This window comes from Nymphaea colorata, chromosome 8 (genome assembly GCF_008831285.2).
Source record: "Nymphaea colorata isolate Beijing-Zhang1983 chromosome 8, ASM883128v2, whole genome shotgun sequence".
In the NCBI taxonomy this organism is placed as follows: Eukaryota; Viridiplantae; Streptophyta; class Magnoliopsida; order Nymphaeales; family Nymphaeaceae; genus Nymphaea; species Nymphaea colorata.
The window spans coordinates 21,784,436-21,802,335 of NC_045145.1; the positions used below are offsets into that span (position 1 = coordinate 21,784,436).

Genomic DNA, 17,900 nt, shown 5'->3' on the forward strand with positions numbered 1-17,900 from the left:
GTGGAGACAACATAAAAGAAAAACTTATGGATATCGGACTGAGATCGAGTTGCGTGCACACAACAAATATACATTCATCAGAAGGGGGTTGGGGTATTTTAGAATTTTTTTTATAAGGATAGGTACATTTTAAACTTTTAACATTTTTATAATACCCTTTTCATCCTTCCAAAAATCGTTTTTACTGTATCAAGCGTATTTTAGTTATTAACCTTTCCTATAAATGCACTTGTAAATTTCGCTGAAACTTCATAAATGTGTGCATGCCGAGCAGGTTATGTGCAAGATTTTTTTTTTCTTGCATGGGGGTATGCAATGAACAAAATGTCTCCATTAAAATACAAAAAAGAAACTTTTTATAACGGCAAACAAGGATTGTGGACAAAAAATTAAAATGTCCTATACATTATAAAAAAAAATCAAAAATACTCCCATTGTATACTGAATGGATGGACAGTGGTGTGCATGCAACTCAATCCAATGTGCATGTAGATTAGGAAGTATTTGCTCAAACTTCACATCGTGCACATAGATTTTGGTAGTAGAGTTCTTCTTTTTCATTTTCCTCGTGTCTGCATTAGAGATCCGCAGAAAGCAGTGGCAGAGATCTCGTGGCTTCAGTTGCAGAAGAGACATGATTTATACAACTTGTGCCCATGTGAAGTTCACGTGAAGCATGATATAAGCCCATGGCGAAACACATCTTCAGAGGGGACATACTCAACAAGCTTTTTGTATTTTTGCAAAGTCTCTTTTGAGGAATGTGGACATGGAAAGACTCATAGATTTGCATGCTCTTTTGGGTGGAACCAAGATTTTCTTCAGCAACGAAACCAGATTTTCTTCAGCAACGAGCCCCAAAGGGTCTGCAGGTCGAGTCAATAAGAGCGACAGGTTGAGCCAAGAGGAACACGGGTTGGGCCAAACTAAAAAAAATTTGATTTTTTCAATATACTTTTTTTTTTTCCTGTGCTCCCCCCTAATAATCATCATGTTCACCTAACAGTCGGTGGATTATTATAGAGAAAGAGAAAACCTAAGAAAGACCTTCACTTTAAATCGTGTGTATATATTGTATATGTTCTTTTATATTATTTTATGATAGGCTGGTCACTCAGGAGTCATTTGGCCTTTTTAGTTGGTATAACTATATAAAAAACATCCAAGTATAGTTGGATCAACTGGCTCAAATATTATTATGAGATATTTAATTATCACAAAACTAGTAAGTCATTCAGATCGCATACTGGAAGAGCGCGATTCATGTACATGAAAGGGAAAAAAACCTAATTTGGTTTAGTGCGGCTAAGGTGGTTGAAATGTTAGTCCTAGCTGCCTAACTGTTTAACTTATCAAGGGAATTTAGCAACTCAGCCAAGCTGCACTTTTCTCCTCCTTCTTAAAATATTATAAATCTTCATCATATTCTCTATCCTTTATTTGATGTAATTGAATCGGCGATTGGCGGCCAACAAATTCCTTATCGAAGTAGCATGAATAACTTGTTACTGTCTAGAGAATTTTCTAAAAGGTCGTTTGGCACCAATTACTTCAGCAAATCGTATAACATAGTATTTAATGAATCTATTTCAAATCTTGAGACAAAATTACTGAACAATAACAAGATGTTTTGGGTGCAAAACAACCCTTAAAAGATTAGAGAATACTACAAGGGACAATAACATTATTGTTTTGATTGTAAAACAAACACCCCTCTTTCTAGTACAAGAAAATTTGGTATCTTAAATGCTATCGGATGATTAAATTATAAAAATATATCACTAAAAATAGTTATTATATTGAAGTTAGTTATGTGTACCACCGGGTGTACAAAATATTGTGCACTTCCGCAAAAGTGAAAAATTAAAAACAGACGCTTTCTGAGAAAAAATTGCAAAACATTCCAACTTTTCCTTTTTTTTTTATGCATATATGTCAACCTATGGTTATTTTTATAAATGAACTTTTACATCGAGGGGTGTTCACATTTCCCCGATACTAATTACTATTACTTCAAATATGTAATTTTCAAATTTTTTAACAATGCATTAATGAGAGGGCTTTTGTGGTTGGACAACTATATAACAAATTACTGCTCATCTGATCGCTCTTCAGACTTACAGCTGCAAGCTGCAGGTGCTTCTTTCTGTAATTGAACAGAACCTTTCCTACACCAAAACAGGAAAAAGATAGCACAGCCTTCGGAGGAGGAGGAGCCACAAGCAAAAGGTTTACAGAGAACGAACAAGAAGTGACAGGAAGATTCTGCCTGTCATGAACACTCAAACTCACATCCTGCTCGGGAACACGGAGCCGTGGGACGATGATGCCAAGGCCTTGGCCTTCTGCCTCAACACAGCCTTCTGCATCTTTCCCGTCGAGGTCTTGGGCAGCTCCCCAAACACCACCGTCTTAGGCACCATGTAGTGAGGGAGCTTCTCCCTGCAGAAGGCAATAATCTCTTTCTCGCTTGTCCTCCCCTGGTACTCCTGCTTCAGGCTCAGGAAGGCACAGGGCGTCTCTCCCCAGTATTCGTCCGGCCGGGCCACGACGGCCGCCTCGTCGACCGCCGGGTGCCCATAGAGCACCGACTCAACCTCCACGCTGCTGACGTTCTCGCCGCCGCTTATGATGACGTCCTTGGATCTATCCTTTATCTCGATGTACCCATCTGGGTGCACGACTCCTACATCCCCGGTAAAGAACCAGCCATCTCTCATGCACATGGCTGTGGCCTCTGGGTTCTTAAAGTATCCTAACATGAGGCACCCTCCTCTGAACACTATATCCCCCATTTTCCGGCCATCTCTAGGCACACTCTTGAGCGTATCCTTGTCAACGACGTTCACTTCCGCCATGGATAGCGTCCCTACGCCCTGCCTGGCCTTTAGCCTGGCACGGTCTTCTGCAGGCAGACAATTCCAGCCTGGTTTCCATGCGCAGGTGACAGCTACCCCTCCCGTCTCCGTCAGTCCATACCCATGAGTTATCAAGAATCCGAGTGCCTCAACTCGCAAGAGAACGGCAGCCGGCGGCGGAGCACCGGATGTAAGGATATGGACCGGATGCGGCAGGTACCGCTTTTGGCCGGCGGGGAGTGAGTTGGCTTGGTTGGCGATCATGTTGAGGACGACCGGCGCGCCGCACATGTGGGTCACCTTGTGGTCGGATATGGCCGAGTGTATAACCGACGAGTCGAAGCGTCTCAGGCAAACGTTGGTGCCGCCGACGGCCGCCATCGCCCAAGGGAAGCTCCAGCCGTTGGCGTGGAACATGGGCAAGGTCCACAGGTAGACCGGTCGGCCGGCGACTCCCCAGATTACCAATGCATCGAGGGCGCTTAGGAAGAGGCTGCGGTGGCAATGAACGACGCCCTTCGGCTCGGAAGTTGTGCCTGATGTATAGTTGAGGACGATGGGATCCCAGTCGTTGGTTGGCCTCACCCATTTGAACAGAGGGTCGCCTCTCCTGATCAGCTCTTCGTAAGTAGCGATGATCTGAAGCCCGTTGATTTTCAACTCAGATCCATCGTCATCAGCATCTTCTTGTCCGATCGAAACCACCATCGGCTGCTTTCCGGATTGAACGGACACGAAGGCCATGGCTTCGGTGACGACCTGCAGAAATTGGTAGTCAACAATGGCAAGTTTCGCCTCGCCGTGAAGGAGAAGAACTGACAGCATCCGGGCGTCGAGGCGGGTGTTGATGGTGTTGAGGACCGCTCCGCACATGGGCACACCGAAGTGCGCCTCATACATGGCGGGAATGTTGGGGGCAACTATCGACACCTACGATACCGAGAAGCAACGCATAGATTCATAAGAGCAGTCCACAAGAAGTTGCAGAAATGGAAGAAAATGAAAGAGATGCGTATAAGTGTTGTTACCACGTCGCCCCTGGTTATGCCGAGGGAGGAGAGAGAGGAGGCGAGCCTTAAGCATCTCTCCTGAGTTTGAGACCAAGTGTAGGTGGTAGTGTTGTAGATGATTGAGGTGCAGTCGCCATACACCAGGGCCGCCCTCTCTAGAAAGTTGAGAGGAGTGAGTGGGACTGAGTTTGCAGAGCAGGGCTTCAACTGATCCATGGCGAGAGAGCGAAAGAGAGAGGTCTTGCTTCCTAATGGAGAATGAAAGAGAGGGAGAGAGCGTTTGTTCTGGAGTAGCTATGGCTTGTTCCTTTTTATAGAGCATTCTGCCATCATCGGTGCTCATGGGATCTGGTTTCGATGGCGCATGCATTCAAGCTTCTTCTTAGATTATAAGCGGCTATAGAGACACTAAATTTGATACGTTAATCTACAATTTAACCAGCGAATAGTTTAATAGTCGTTTTAGATTTTTATAAGAAATAACTTGGTATCCATCGCTCATTGAGTTCCTTGATTTAATTTCGTGTACAAATATGTCTGGCAGCCTTTCGTTTTCATCTAGTTTTTTTTTCTGAGACATGCATGGCCCATACTGGTGTATCTATCCTGTTTCTGATAGCTGTTGATAAATCTAACTTTACGTTTTATGTCATCATTTTAAATTCATACGCAACTTTAAATTTATCAACAAAATTCTCCTAATAAATAGCATGAGCACACTACAAGACGACAAAGAGAGAAATGAGTTAAAAAAATTCTACATGTGTATTTGTCAAATACCACTAAACCCTACTTTGTTGATAAGAAACTTATTGGAAGTTTGTTGGCGCTCATAGAAGAGGAACGGGATGAACTTGAAGTATGATTTTGTAAGCTATAGTTACTAGTGACCGAGACAGAATTTTTTTCAAAAAACAGTAGAAACTTATATTTTTTGGAAATTTTAAAGAGGCCTATTATTCTTTAATTATGTTTTAAGAATGAGTGTGTTTATATATATATATACCCAACAAACCGTTTGTAGATTCATCTGATAGACGATTATTGGGTCTTATTGTTAGACCAGTTTAGATCCGGCCGTGATTCGCATGTTCTCATGTAACGAGATACTTTATAGTCTTTTGACTTGAAAACAAATGAGCTGTTAATCTAATTTATTGGGTAAAAAATGGACATTTTATGTGAGAAATCAAAGGCTCTAAAAGAGCAACTGGGAAGATGCGTTTGGCTACATAAACATTAACTCCAAGCAGGTTTTATGAAAATAAGAAAAATGGATTCCCCTAAAACAAGAAAATCTGAAATAAGAGATGCAAAGGGACCAATGTCCAATGGTAAGGACAAAATGAGAAGTGTAAAAAATCTACATTTTTTTAATCGGCACCCAATTCAAGAACAAAGCTGTGTCGGTGCACAAAATTTTGCTGATAACAAAAGTAACATCCCTTTTTTTACTGTGTAGTTAACCGCACACCAAAAACGATGCACACAACCTTTACCAATTCAAGAATAGTGTGATCCACCGTGAATTAATGCACTCACATAAATTTGATAGCAACACTTTCTTATTAAAACATTTTTCTGAAGTTTCATATTTATAAATTTGTTTTTTTTTATAATTTGATGCTGCAAACAAGAAAAATGAAAGACGCACATGATCCTTATGTAGTCTGAGCTTAATGTGTTCTTGGTGTCGTCTTCTTAGTATAATGTACACTTGTTTTTGATAATTGAATATATAGATATCATGAGTAAGATATGAAACAAAAAAAGATAAGCATGCTTCCCTTTCTAAACTAAGACACGTCCGTTCTTATCCTTTACAACACTTTTTCTGAAAAATTTACAAAATATCACAAGTTCTCCTTTATTTTTTTATGTATATATGTTAACCTATGCTACAGTTTATGGTTATTTTTATATATGAATTTTTACATTTATAAATCTTAACCTATTCCTTCATATGTAATTTTCAAACTTTTTAACAATGCATTAATGGGAGGGCTTTTGTGGTTGGACAGCTTGATAAGTAGATAGCAAATTACTGCTCACCTGATCGCTCTTCAGGCTGACGGCGACAGGTTACAGGTGAGTTGCTTTTTTCTCTAGTTGAACAGAACCTTTCGTACAACAAAACAGGGAAAAGAGAGCGCAGCCTCGGAAAAGGAGGAGGCTTCAAGCATACAGGCAAAAGGTCCACACAGAACGAATCAGAGGTCACAGGAAGATGCTTCCTCTCATGAACACTCAAACTCACATCCTACTCGGGAACACAGAGCCGTGGGACAATGATCCCAAGGCCTTGGCCTTCTGCCTCAACACAGCCTTCTGCGTCTTTCCCGTTGAGGTCTTGGGCAGCTCCCCAAACACCACCGTCTTCGGCACCATGTAGTGAGGGAGATTCTCCCTGCAGAAAGCAATAATCTCTTTCTCGCTCGTCCTCCCCTGGTACTCCTGCTTCAGGCTCAGGAAGGCACAGGGCGTCTCCCCCCAGTACTCGTCCGGCCGGGCCACGACGGCAGCCTCGTCGACCGCCGGGTGCCCATAGAGCGTCGACTCAACCTCCACGCTGCTGACGTTCTCGCCGCCGCTTATGATGACGTCCTTGGATCTATCCTTTATCTCGATGTACCCATCAGGGTGCATGACTCCTACATCCCCGGTAAAGAACCAGCCATCCCTCATGCACATGGCTGTGGCCTCTGGGTTCTTCAAGTATCCTAACATGAGGCACCCTCCTCTGAACACTATCTCCCCCATTTTCCGGCCATTTCTAGGCACACTCTTGAGCGTATCCTTGTCAACGACGTTCACTTCCGCCATGGATAGCGTCCCTACGCCCTGCCTGGCCTTTAGCCTGGCACGGTCTTCTGCAGGCAGGCAATTCCAGCCTGGTTTCCATGCGCAGGTGACAGCTACCCCTCCCGTCTCCGTCAGTCCATACCCATGAGTTATTAAGAATCCGAGTGCCTCGACTCGCAAGAGAACGGCAGCCGGCGGCGGAGAACCGGATGTCAGGATATGGACCGGATGAAGTAGGTACCGCTTTTGGCTGGCGGAGAATGAGTTGGCGATCATGTTGAGGACGACCGGCGCGCCGCACATGTGGGTCACCTTGTGGTCGGATATGGCCGAGCGTATGGCCGACGAGTCGAAGCGTCTCAGGCAAACGTTGGTGCCGCCGACGGCCGCCATCGCCCAAGTGAAGCTCCAGCCGTTGGCGTGGAACATGGGCAAGGTCCACAGGTAGACCGGTCGGCCGGCGACTCCCCAGATTACCAATGCATCGAGGGCGCTTAGGAAGAGGCTGCGGTGGCAATGAACTACGCCCTTCGGCTCGGAAGTTGTGCCTGATGTATAGTTGAGGACCATGGGATCCCAGTCGTTGGTTGGCCTCACCCATTTGAACAGAGGGTCGCCTCTCCTGAGCAGCTCTTCGTAAGTAGCGATGATCTGAAGCCCGTTGATTTTCAACTCAGATCCATCGTCATCAGCATCTTCTTGTCCGATCAAAACCACCATCGGCAGCTTTCCGGATTGAACGGACACCAAGGCCATGGCTTCGGTTACGACCTGCAGAAATTGGTAGTCAACAATGGCAAGTTTCGCCTCGCCGTGAAGGAGAAGAACTGACAGCATCCGGGCGTCGAGGCGGGTGTTGATGGTGTTGAGAACCGCTCCGCACATGGGCACACCGAAGTGCGCCTCATACATGGCGGGAATGTTGGGGGCAACAATCGACACCTACGTTACCGAGAAACAAAGCATAGATTCATAAGAGCAGTCCACGAGAAGTTGCAGAAATGGAAGAAAATGAAAGAGATGCGTATATGTGTTGTTACCACGTCGCCCCTGGTTATGCCGAGGGAGGAGAGAGAGGAGGCGAGCCTTAAGCATCTCTCCTGAGTTTGAGACCAGGTGTAGGTGGTAGTGTTGTAGATGATTGAGGTGCAGTCGCCATACACCAGGGCCGCCCTCTCTAGAAAGTTCAGAGGAGTGAGTGGGACTGAGTTTGCAGAGCAGGGCTTCAATTGGTCCATGGCGAGAGAGCGAAAGAGAGAGGTCTTGCTTCCTAATGGACAGTGAAAGAGAGGGAGAGAGCGTTTGTTCTGGAGTAGCTATGGCTTGTTCCTTTTTATAGAGCATTCTGCCATCATCGGTGCTCATGGTCTCTGGTTTCGATGGCACATGCATTCAAGCTTCTTCTTAGATTCTAAACTGCCATAGAGACAATAAATTTTATACGTTAATCTACAATTTAACAAGCGAATAGTTTAATTGTACAAATTTGGTATCCATCTCTCATTTGAGTACCTTGATTTAATTTCGTGTACAAATATGTCTGGCTGCCTTTCTTTTTCACCTAGTTTTTTTTATGAGACATGCGTGGCCCATATTGGTGTATCTATCCTGTTTCTGATAGCTGTTGATAAATCTAACTTTACATTTTATGTGATCATTTCAAATTCATACGCAACTTTAAATTTATCAACAAAATTCTCCTAATAAATAGCATGAGCACTCTACAAGACGACAAAGAGAGAAATGACTTAAAAAAATTCTATATGTGTATTTGTCAAATACCACTCACTAAACCCTACTTTGTTGATAAGAAACATATTGGAAGTTTGTAAGCGCTGGTAGAAGAGGAACGGGATTAACTTGAAGTATGATTTTGTAAGCTATAGTTATTAGTGGCCGAGTTTTCAAAAAGCAGTACAAACTTATATTTTTTAGAAATTTTAAAGAGGCATATTATTCTTTAAATATGTTTTAAGAAAGAGTGTGTCATATATATATATATATACACACACTCTATATATATATATCTGGCTGTGACTCGCATGTTCTCCTGTAACGAGATACTTTATAGTCTTTTAACTTGAAAACAAATGCGCTGTTAATCTAATTTAATGGGGGTAAAAAATGGACATTTTATGTGAGAAATCAAATGCTCTAAAAGAGCAACTAGGAAGATGCGTTTGGCTACATAAACATTAACTCTAAGCAGGTTTTATGAAAATAAGAAAAATGCATTCCCCTAAAACAAGAAAATCTGAAATAAGAGATCCAAAGGGACCAATGTCCAATGGTAAGGACAAAATGAGAAGTGTAAAAAATCTACATTTTTTTTTAAATTAGTAAGAAACGTGTTGGAGTGGAAGGGGGCGGCACCCAATTCAAGAACAAAGCTGCACAAAATTTTATGGGGCAAATAACAAAAGTAACATCCCTTTTCTTACTGTGTAGTTAACCGGCACACCAAATGCGATGCACACAACCTTTACCAATTCAAGAATAGTGTGATCCACCGTGAATTAATGCACTAATATAAATTTGATAGCCACACTTTCTTATTAAAGCATTTTTCTGAAGTTTCATATTTATAAATTTGTTTCTTTTTTATAATTTGAACCTCCAGACAAGAAAAATAAAAGACGCACATGATCCTTATGTAGTCTGAGTTTAATGTGTTCTTGGTGTCGTCTTCTTAGTATAATGTATACTTGTTTTTGATAATTGAATATATAGATATCATGAGTAAGATATGAAACTAAAAAATGCGGATGCTTCCCTTTATAAATTAATGCTGACGTCCATTTTTTATAAATTAAAAATGGATATGAGCATTTGCAGCAAGTTGGCACATAATTTTGCTTCAACTCGGACATCAGTATGGTATATTAATACGAATACGCAGGTAGGCCGGCGGGCAGCCGCCTCATGAAATTTGAGTAGTCGCAAACTGTGGCCCGCTCTGAATTAAATGGAATGGGTACCTCGGCGATCCGCTATTCAACTAATCATAAATGATGAACTTTTGATTGGTTAATAGCTCGGATTTCAATCACACATATACTTTTAGCTACATCTACTTTTTCAAATATTCACATATTCATATTTGATATTGACAAAAAAAATTCTTTCTGAATTCAAAGTTCAATTTCACAATCTGATCACCATCTAATTTTTACATTCATATCCGAATTTAAATCTGAAATCTAAGCTATCCGATCAATTTTGAAATATGAGAGAATTACATATGTATTTATGATCTAAATTTGATTGGATATGTACGTATATGCGAATTCGATTGAATTTCATTTCTCAAATCTGAATCTCCGATTTCTTATTCATATATATATATTGTATTTGATTTTGTTGGAAACAGTTTGATTTTAACATTTCATGGCACATGGGTTGCTTAGAAGAGGGTGGATGAACAAATTAGGTTAGCTGGACGGCTCATGCGTGATCATGAATAATGAGTGCACAGTGATGACGATGGTGATGATGGCGTATGGCGATGACGCCACTGATGACGATCCGGGATGACGCCATTGATGACGATCCAGGGGACGTTGTGTGCATTATGTAAAGCGTGGCGTCTCATGCATACCAGTCTATGTGCCATGCGATTAAATGAAACTACACCTGTTTAAATGTTTGACACGACAACTTACACGAATTCCAAGCCTGCATGAAATTGATGGACAAATAGGTCACGTTTGTTCAATTTCCAAAAAAAATATAAAGGAAAAAGTTTCCTGACGTTGCATCTATGCCCAAATTTAATATCATAAAAAGAAGTGAAGTAGGTTCCAGATCCAGATTCAGGTTGAGGGTTGGGGTTGAAGTCACAGATCTGATCAGCGGAAGCAGTGCACATGGCTCTGAAATTAATTCCATTATCCACAGCAAGAAGCTCATGATTTGAGCATAATATACGATGAACCTTCGTTCAGATCTGTTGCAAAGTCTCGGGTGATCTTCATTTGATGGTCAAAATGTTTGATCCTCAACTCAAGGCAGGTCTGACAATATCTCCGGAATTTCTAATGCCAGTTTTATTAACCATCGTACAGTGGCAAAAGGCTGAAGTAGGGGTGAACAGGAGCGAAATGAGCTCGAATTCAGTCACCTTGAACTCGACTCGACTAATAAAACCTCGAACTCGATAATAACTCGACCGAAGCAGCTCTACTCGACTACTAAAACCTCGAACTCGATAATAACTCGACGGAAGCAGTTCGACTTAGCAAGTATGTGTTGAACTTGAACTCGACTTTATTAAGGTTCAACAAACTCGTTCAAATAAAATTGATATTCATCGTTACATGCTGAGCTTGAGCTTGACTCTATTAAGGCTCGACAAACTCGTTTGAGTATAATTGTTATTCATCCTTATGTGTTGAGCTCGAGCTTGACTCGATTAAGGCTCTAACTCGATTATTTGAACGTGTCGACTCTTGAACTCGAGCTCGACTCGTTAAGCAAATGACTCGGCTCGAACTCGTTCACCAGCCGAGATTTAATGAGTCGAGCTCGAGTGGCTCGACTCGTTGTTCACCCCTACTGGGAAGAGATGCATATCTTGATTGAGATTTCCTTCATACTCCTTGTCATGAGCGCTCATGAAAGTCAGATCAATGTTAGTCATCGATAAAAATTTTAGCATAGCTGGTTGGATTGGTGATATGTGAATGACATATTGCTAGGTCGATTTTCATGAATACTATGCTCTTAAACCCTATGAAGCGGCCAACGAGAGATCAAGTTGACGATACACCTTTACCCACGTTAGATCTCTAAACCCTAGGGGCAGAGAAAGTCTGCCCATTGTTTTCGCAGCTTTCAAGCTCCTATCGACATGCCTACAAAGAGAGTGATAAGGTTTCTTTTTGGTGGAACAACTTGAGAATCGTTATTGGTTTAGACTCTGGCTCGGCTTCAAACCTCATTCTTTATAAACAAATTTGGACCCTGACTAGCATAATAGCGATATTGGTACCTAATCGGGTCGAGTCTTTATCGATATCATACTTCGATTTGGATTGTCATGAAATCCTAAATTTGAATCCGATTACTAACTGGATTCAAATTCCTTTTAACCGGATTCAGTTAAACAGTTTTAAATTGGATTAATAACCAGATCATACATATTTTTGTCAAGAATTAATGCACACACAATTCCGGAACTGTACATGTATGAAGAGGCGGAGTCACATATAGGTTGTTTGCTCAGTTGCGTATTTAAATATTTTTGAATATTTGTTATGTAGTGTAATATATGAAGAGTGCCCTGTTCAAAATATTTTCCAAGTAGCATTGAACAAAAAAGGAACCTGTAGAGCTTGAAGGATGGAGAAGAGTCTCCAATTAATTAGCTCGGATCTCTAGTTATCACATTAGTAGTGCCTCTTCTCATTTCCATATTTACATATTAATGCTCTTTAGTCATTTTGTTATGCAGTAGAAGGATTCCCTCTCTTGAAAATAACTTTTAACTGTACAACAGTTGTGTGTGGCAGTTCAAATAACAAAAAAGGAATCTGAAATTATTATCCTAGGCCATCAAAAATGGAAAACTCATCCATCTTCAAAGCCTTTCCTTCTCCACTCTCAACTTGAATTCTGTTAATTTGTAAGATAAAGTTGTATGAAAAACTTAATTCCATGCCATCAAACGGCCCTGTGTGTCAACAACACTTATAATTTTCAAAAACCCAAAATAAACAGTTAAAGTTAAAATGCTTAATTTTTAGGCCATTTCTGGGATTAGTATCGAAATCTTTTAACTTTACATATCTAAGTGAATACAAATTTATTTAGATTATTTTTGAAAAAATAAATAAAAAATCTCTCTCTCTCTCTCTCTCTCTGACTGTGATTCCAGATAAGAAATGCTACACAGCCACCCATCGGCCCCTCCTTTTTGTTCTTTTATCCTTATTTTCCGCTTGAAGCTCTCTGTCACATCACGAGCGCTCACTCTTATTTATGCAGGGCCGGTTATGTGCACATCAATAACCAAAATACATTGTTCAAAGGATAGAAAATATTTGACAAAAAGTTATGAAAAGTTAAAAGTGAACATTTTATTCGCAACAAATTTGAAAAATACCAACTCCCCTCTTTTTATTTTTTATCTTTTAGTGTAATTTCTCAACGGGGTCACAACTGCGTGGGCATGCATAGTTCCCTTGCAGCCCCGCTGATGGGTAAGCGCCCTTTGTTTGAATGAATGAATGAATGAATGAAATGAATATAAAATAGGAACGACGGGGCACCAGCAGAAAGAACACCATTTATAAGGAAGATTACGTTGAGCAAAAGGGACGATGAATTCATTATAGTGGCATAGGAACGAATTCCTTGCATTAGGGTGGAAGGTCTGATCTTCATATATCTTCTAGTCAAATTTCTCCAGTCCAAGAGCCAGCACCGCTTACGACTACACAAACTTGACATTCAATAGACTCAAACCAGTCGGCCATGGAGAATTTAGCAATGGAGACGATAGTCCATGGCCAGGTGATCAGGCTGACGCAGCTAACCAGTGGCCGAGCTACTTAGTCCATGCCCGTCCATCAAAAATCTCGTTACAATATCTCAATATCAGATTTTTATGACTCAAAAATTACATGTGGTGTTCACACCAAATTTGTGTTACCCACACAAATGCCACCATAAAAATTCTTACCTCCACTATTACAGCTAATTATGAAGAGATTTAAGCATGGGACTTTTGCCCTTGGGGCATATTCAGGAGAATATCTTTTAAATCCTCCCACAGATATCTACAGAATTCTCTGACAGGACACCCAGGGGCAGAGGGAGGGGGGCGCCTAGGCCATGGCCCCACCCAACCAAATGAAAAAAAAAGTGTAAAAATTGATTTTTTTTTTTTTTGCCTTCATAAATATGAGTTCAGTTTGACCCTATCCAAATCAGCCTCCATTTGGCCCGTCCCTGAAAAAAATCCTGACTCCGACCTTAAGATCACCTACTAACATCATGTGCAATTTCAGGTATTGAGCCTCCACACTTTCGAAACTATATGTATGGTAACAAGAGCATCCAATCTTAATTTGGAAAAACCTGCATCCAAATTTTGAGGATTTCTTTGGTCACATTTTCCATATAAAGTTCAAGTATTTGTTTCTTAAGGACGCATGGTTTTCAAAAGTCTGTCACAATTCGGGCTGTCTACTCATTGTCACAAATATCGTTTTCAGGTTTTAAACAATGAAAGTCTTTTTCAAGTATAATAAATAGCGCTGAAAATCTAAGAATTTTTTTAAAAAATTAAAGAAAAGAGATCAGAAAAAATAAAACATGAATGAAAGTTAAAATTTGGTAACTAAAAAATATAAAAAATTTATGCAAAATCCAAAATAAAAGATTTTTTTTTGAAAAAACACATTTTCACATGTTTTTGTTTCAACATTTTCTAGGAAACACTTCTTTTTTTCTCATTTTTCGGTTGATTTATTTTTTAACAATTTTTTTTTTGAAAAAATGCATTTTCTGTACCTACTGAACTATGATGACTAATAATTTGATCTAACACTTCCATATGCTTTTTCTGTAAAATTATATGTTTGATCTTCTAAAGATAAAAGAAAATTAATTTGTTTTGCTTCACTATGTTGCATGTATATGTAGGTTTCTTTGAAGATTTGAAAATGATTAAAACCCATAAAATTCTATAAATATTCTAACCATGTGGTACAAAGCATACTTTTTTAATTGGAAAAGATAGTTCCCCTATATTAGATAACCCACATTTATGATATCGTGTTTTGGTTTGTGAGAAAATAGTCATATTTCAGTTGTCACAATGAAGCAGTGGCAAAGTCAGAAATTTTTGGATATGAGGTACTAGTACATAGTATGTGAAAAATCTTTTAAATTAAAATATATGTTATTTTAAAAATAAAGTAAATAATCATAGTTATGAACAAACTTACAATTGGTTGCAACAAGCAAATAATATCATTCCTGTTATGGACAAAATTACAATTGGTTAATGACATAAAAAAAGTCAATTGAATATGACTAATGTTATCAACAAATTTACAATTAGTATCAAAAAGTAAATGAAATGACTATAGTTATAAACAAATTTACAATTGGTCTCAAAAAGCAAGTCAAAAAACTATAGTCATGAACAAAATTACAAGTGGCCTCATCTGTCTTTCATATTTTGAAAACGATGCATGATGGCTTCATCACTGATACTATCAAATGTGTTCAACTCAATGTAAGTGGCTAAAACATCGTTAACCTATTCATCTTCCATCTTGTTTCGAAGCCTAGTTTTGATAATGTTCATAGTTGAAAATGCTCTCTCAGCACTTGCAGTTGCAATTGATAAAATTAGTGCCAATTTAATTAATAGATAGAGAAAATATTATGCGTTTTCTAGTTGTTACGCTCATTTCAGATAGCTCAGTTAAAGATTTCAAATTTAAAAACTCTTAAGTGGTTTTCATGTCTTCAACATACACATTTAATTGACTTTCAATCTACAAAAATCTGTTTCATTGAAGTCTTTAGGATAGAACTCAACAAAACAAATAAACTTATATTTGTCAAAAGCAGAAAAACTATTCTTTGGACTTAAACATACCATTGAAAGAAGAAACTCTGTATTTGCCTTAGTGAAACGACTGTTCAACTCTTGAAGTTGCATATCAATAACAACATAAAATACTTCAACACGATAATGATGCGAAAATGTAGTCCTTTCACGTACATGTCTGGGTCGTCCTTGAGGTGTATAGATTTCCTCTAAATCAGACACATATATCAAATTTGTTGCAAAATGTAGAAATCTCACTCATAAGAGTCCCAACCATTATCTTTCAAATCTCGAAGGCATATTTTTGATACAATAACTAAATTCATAGCATTTCCAATATCTTCATGTTTTCATTGGAGTGCTTGTAAAAGTGTGTCAGTTATCCCCAAAACTTTATACTTCAACTGCAAGCTAAATATAAATTCAAGATTTTGCAATGCATATATCAATTCAAGTGCCTCCTATTTTCCTTTACTTATATTTTCTACAATAAAATCTAATGCAGAAGGATACATGTTGACTAAATTGACTAAAACATCATAATGAGAACTCCAGTGAGTATCAGCAGGTCGTTTGAGACTCATATTTAATCCTCGTCCTGTTTGAAGTTCACTTAACTCAAGTGCTTCAGCAATTCTCATGCATTGCTTCCCAAATAAGCTTAGACATTTTGCAAGAAATAGAAAAAAAATTGACAATTTGGATAACATTTCAAAGAAGAACCTAGTTACTAGGTGATGTTCAACAACAACAACTAGTGTCTGTTGGAGTTGATGTGCAAAACAGTAAATATAATATGCACACTCATTCTCATTTAATATAAGAGTTTTTAGTCCATTAAATGCTCTTTTCATATGGCTTGCTCCATCATAACTTTGTCCACGCAAACTTGCTATGTTCAATCCATGCTTACAAAATGTTTTTTCTATCGCTGCTTTTAATGATATGACACTTGTCTCAAGAACATATACAAAGGTAAAAAATCGCTCAACTACTTAACCATTTTTATTAACAAATTGTAATACAATAGCCATTTATTTTTTAGTCGATATATCTCGAAGCAATAGAAAAAAAAGTACCTCCAAGCTCCTTCACAATAACATTTATAGTTTCTATTACACATGCTCTTGTAATATCCTTTTGCACATCAGGAGATTTCAGCTTGTTATTCTCTGAAACATTCTTCAATACAACTTTATCAATTTGGCTACTAATCTTTGTAAACGATTTCAATAATTTTTACAAACGATTTCAATATCTCGATAAAATTTCATCTATTGAAAGAAGGTTCACTTTCATCATGCCCTTAAAATGGTAATCATTGCCTTAATAATATTCTTATTATATTAATAAATGCCCAAAGATGAGTTTGATATTTATTTTTTTGTTGGTCACTTTGCTTTTGAAGCATTACATTGATATGCTTTCTTTGCTGCATTAGGCTTGTACACTTCATTCATACTACATTATGATTATGATAACTGTTAGAACCCCAATATGTAAATCAAATCTTTTCTCCTTTCCTTTGCAACAAATCTATCAGTATGTTCTGTCTTAAAAAGTTAGCAATATTAACAATATGCTCTATGTTTGCTTGGACAGTACTCCAACCAATTCTTATACTTATCAAACCATTTTGGATTAAACTTTCACTTTTGATGGTTGGGTTGAAAATCACAATTGCAAGGCTGACAAGGGCCTTGCAGAAGATGAGCTCTGCGAATTCTTTCTCAAACATTTGGATGATAAGTTGACATAGGAGGATGAAGCGCAGGATCTACATGCAACTTTGCTTCGTCAAATTCTATATCATTTTGCTTGTCACTTGATTCTCCTTCTTTTAATGTTTTGATTTCTTCTCGTTTTGAAGAATGTTTATTAGATATAAGCATTCTCACCACAAACTTATCCATGCCTATTCATTAAAAATAAAATAAAAAATATTAGCATATAAAGAATATTTATACTTCATAGTTTTATTTCTTTAAATCTCTTATGGTTGTATTGTCTCAGTTATCTCATGTCCTAAACAAATATCTTCTACTAAAACATGTAAAAAGTAAAAACACATACACCATAGCTGCAAGCTTTTGGCATATCTTAATTATCTCGTCATAAACAAATATCTTCTATTAGAGCATGTAAGAAAACATACATCATATTTGTAGGCTTTTGGCTTTGTCTTAGTTATCTCATGTCCTAAACAAATATCTTCTACTAAATCATGTAAAAAGTAAAAACACATACACGATAATACACCATAATTGCAGGCTTTTGACCTGTCTCAGTTATCTCCTGTCTTAAACTAATATATTCTACTAAAACATGTAAAAAACCTACATCATATTTACAACTTCAATATACCTCAATATGCTTAATATCTAAGGGAGCTTCTCATGAAAGTCTTCGGCTTTGCGCTCTTTTGTTAATAAATTGTCATGTTCATTACAAAAACAAAACACATAAAAGTTGATAAGCATTTTTTCTATGTACGCCAGTAAAGCCTAGCAGAGAAAGTATCAAATAACAAAACAAGTACCTAATAACAAAAGAAATACCTCAATATGCTTAATATCATGAGGAATTTGTCATGAAAGTCTTCAAATTTGGTCTCTTTTGTCAACCAAGTTACTACTAGGATCTCAATTGTCATGAGCATTATAT

At 38.5% G+C, this 17,900-nt stretch overlaps 2 protein-coding genes across 3 annotated transcripts; both read right to left on the bottom strand.

Moving 5' to 3' along the window:
• Positions 1 to 2,110: 2,110 nt before the first annotated feature.
• On the bottom strand, positions 2,111 to 7,745 carry LOC116258374 (2-methylpropanoate--CoA ligase CCL4-like). 2 transcript variants are annotated; one of them, XM_050079202.1, is made up of 2 exons: positions 7,613 to 7,745; positions 2,111 to 3,788 (listed from the first exon to the last, which is right to left on the bottom strand). In XM_050079202.1, the coding sequence occupies exon 2, from the start codon at positions 3,756 to 3,758 to the stop codon at positions 2,289 to 2,291; it is 1,470 nt and encodes a 489-aa protein (XP_049935159.1). In that variant the 5' UTR covers positions 3,759 to 3,788; positions 7,613 to 7,745; the 3' UTR covers positions 2,111 to 2,288. The 2 variants fall into 2 exon arrangements, with proteins under 2 accessions (XP_049935159.1, XP_031491362.1); XM_031635502.2 differs by lacking the exon at positions 7,613 to 7,745 and adding an exon at positions 3,887 to 4,241.
• Positions 5,835 to 8,070, bottom strand: LOC116258364 (2-methylpropanoate--CoA ligase CCL4-like). The gene is made up of 2 exons (XM_031635488.2): positions 7,711 to 8,070; positions 5,835 to 7,612 (listed from the first exon to the last, which is right to left on the bottom strand). The coding sequence occupies exons 1-2, from the start codon at positions 7,906 to 7,908 to the stop codon at positions 6,122 to 6,124; spliced, it is 1,689 nt and encodes a 562-aa protein (XP_031491348.1). The 5' UTR covers positions 7,909 to 8,070; the 3' UTR covers positions 5,835 to 6,121.
• Positions 8,071 to 17,900: the final 9,830 nt, after the last annotated feature.

Excerpts from the sequence above, each read along its gene's own strand:
- LOC116258374 (XM_031635502.2), bottom strand. The coding sequence starts at position 4,084 with ATGGATCAGTTGAAGCCCTGCTCTGCAAACTCAGTCCCACTCACTCCT. Across the intron at positions 3,789-3,886 it reads GCATAACCAGGGGCGACGTG|GTGTCGATAGTTGCCCCCAA; the intron begins GTAACAACACTT and ends TCGGTATCGTAG.
- LOC116258364 (XM_031635488.2), bottom strand. The coding sequence starts at position 7,908 with ATGGACCAATTGAAGCCCTGCTCTGCAAACTCAGTCCCACTCACTCCT. Across the intron at positions 7,613-7,710 it reads GCATAACCAGGGGCGACGTG|GTGTCGATTGTTGCCCCCAA; the intron begins GTAACAACACAT and ends TCGGTAACGTAG.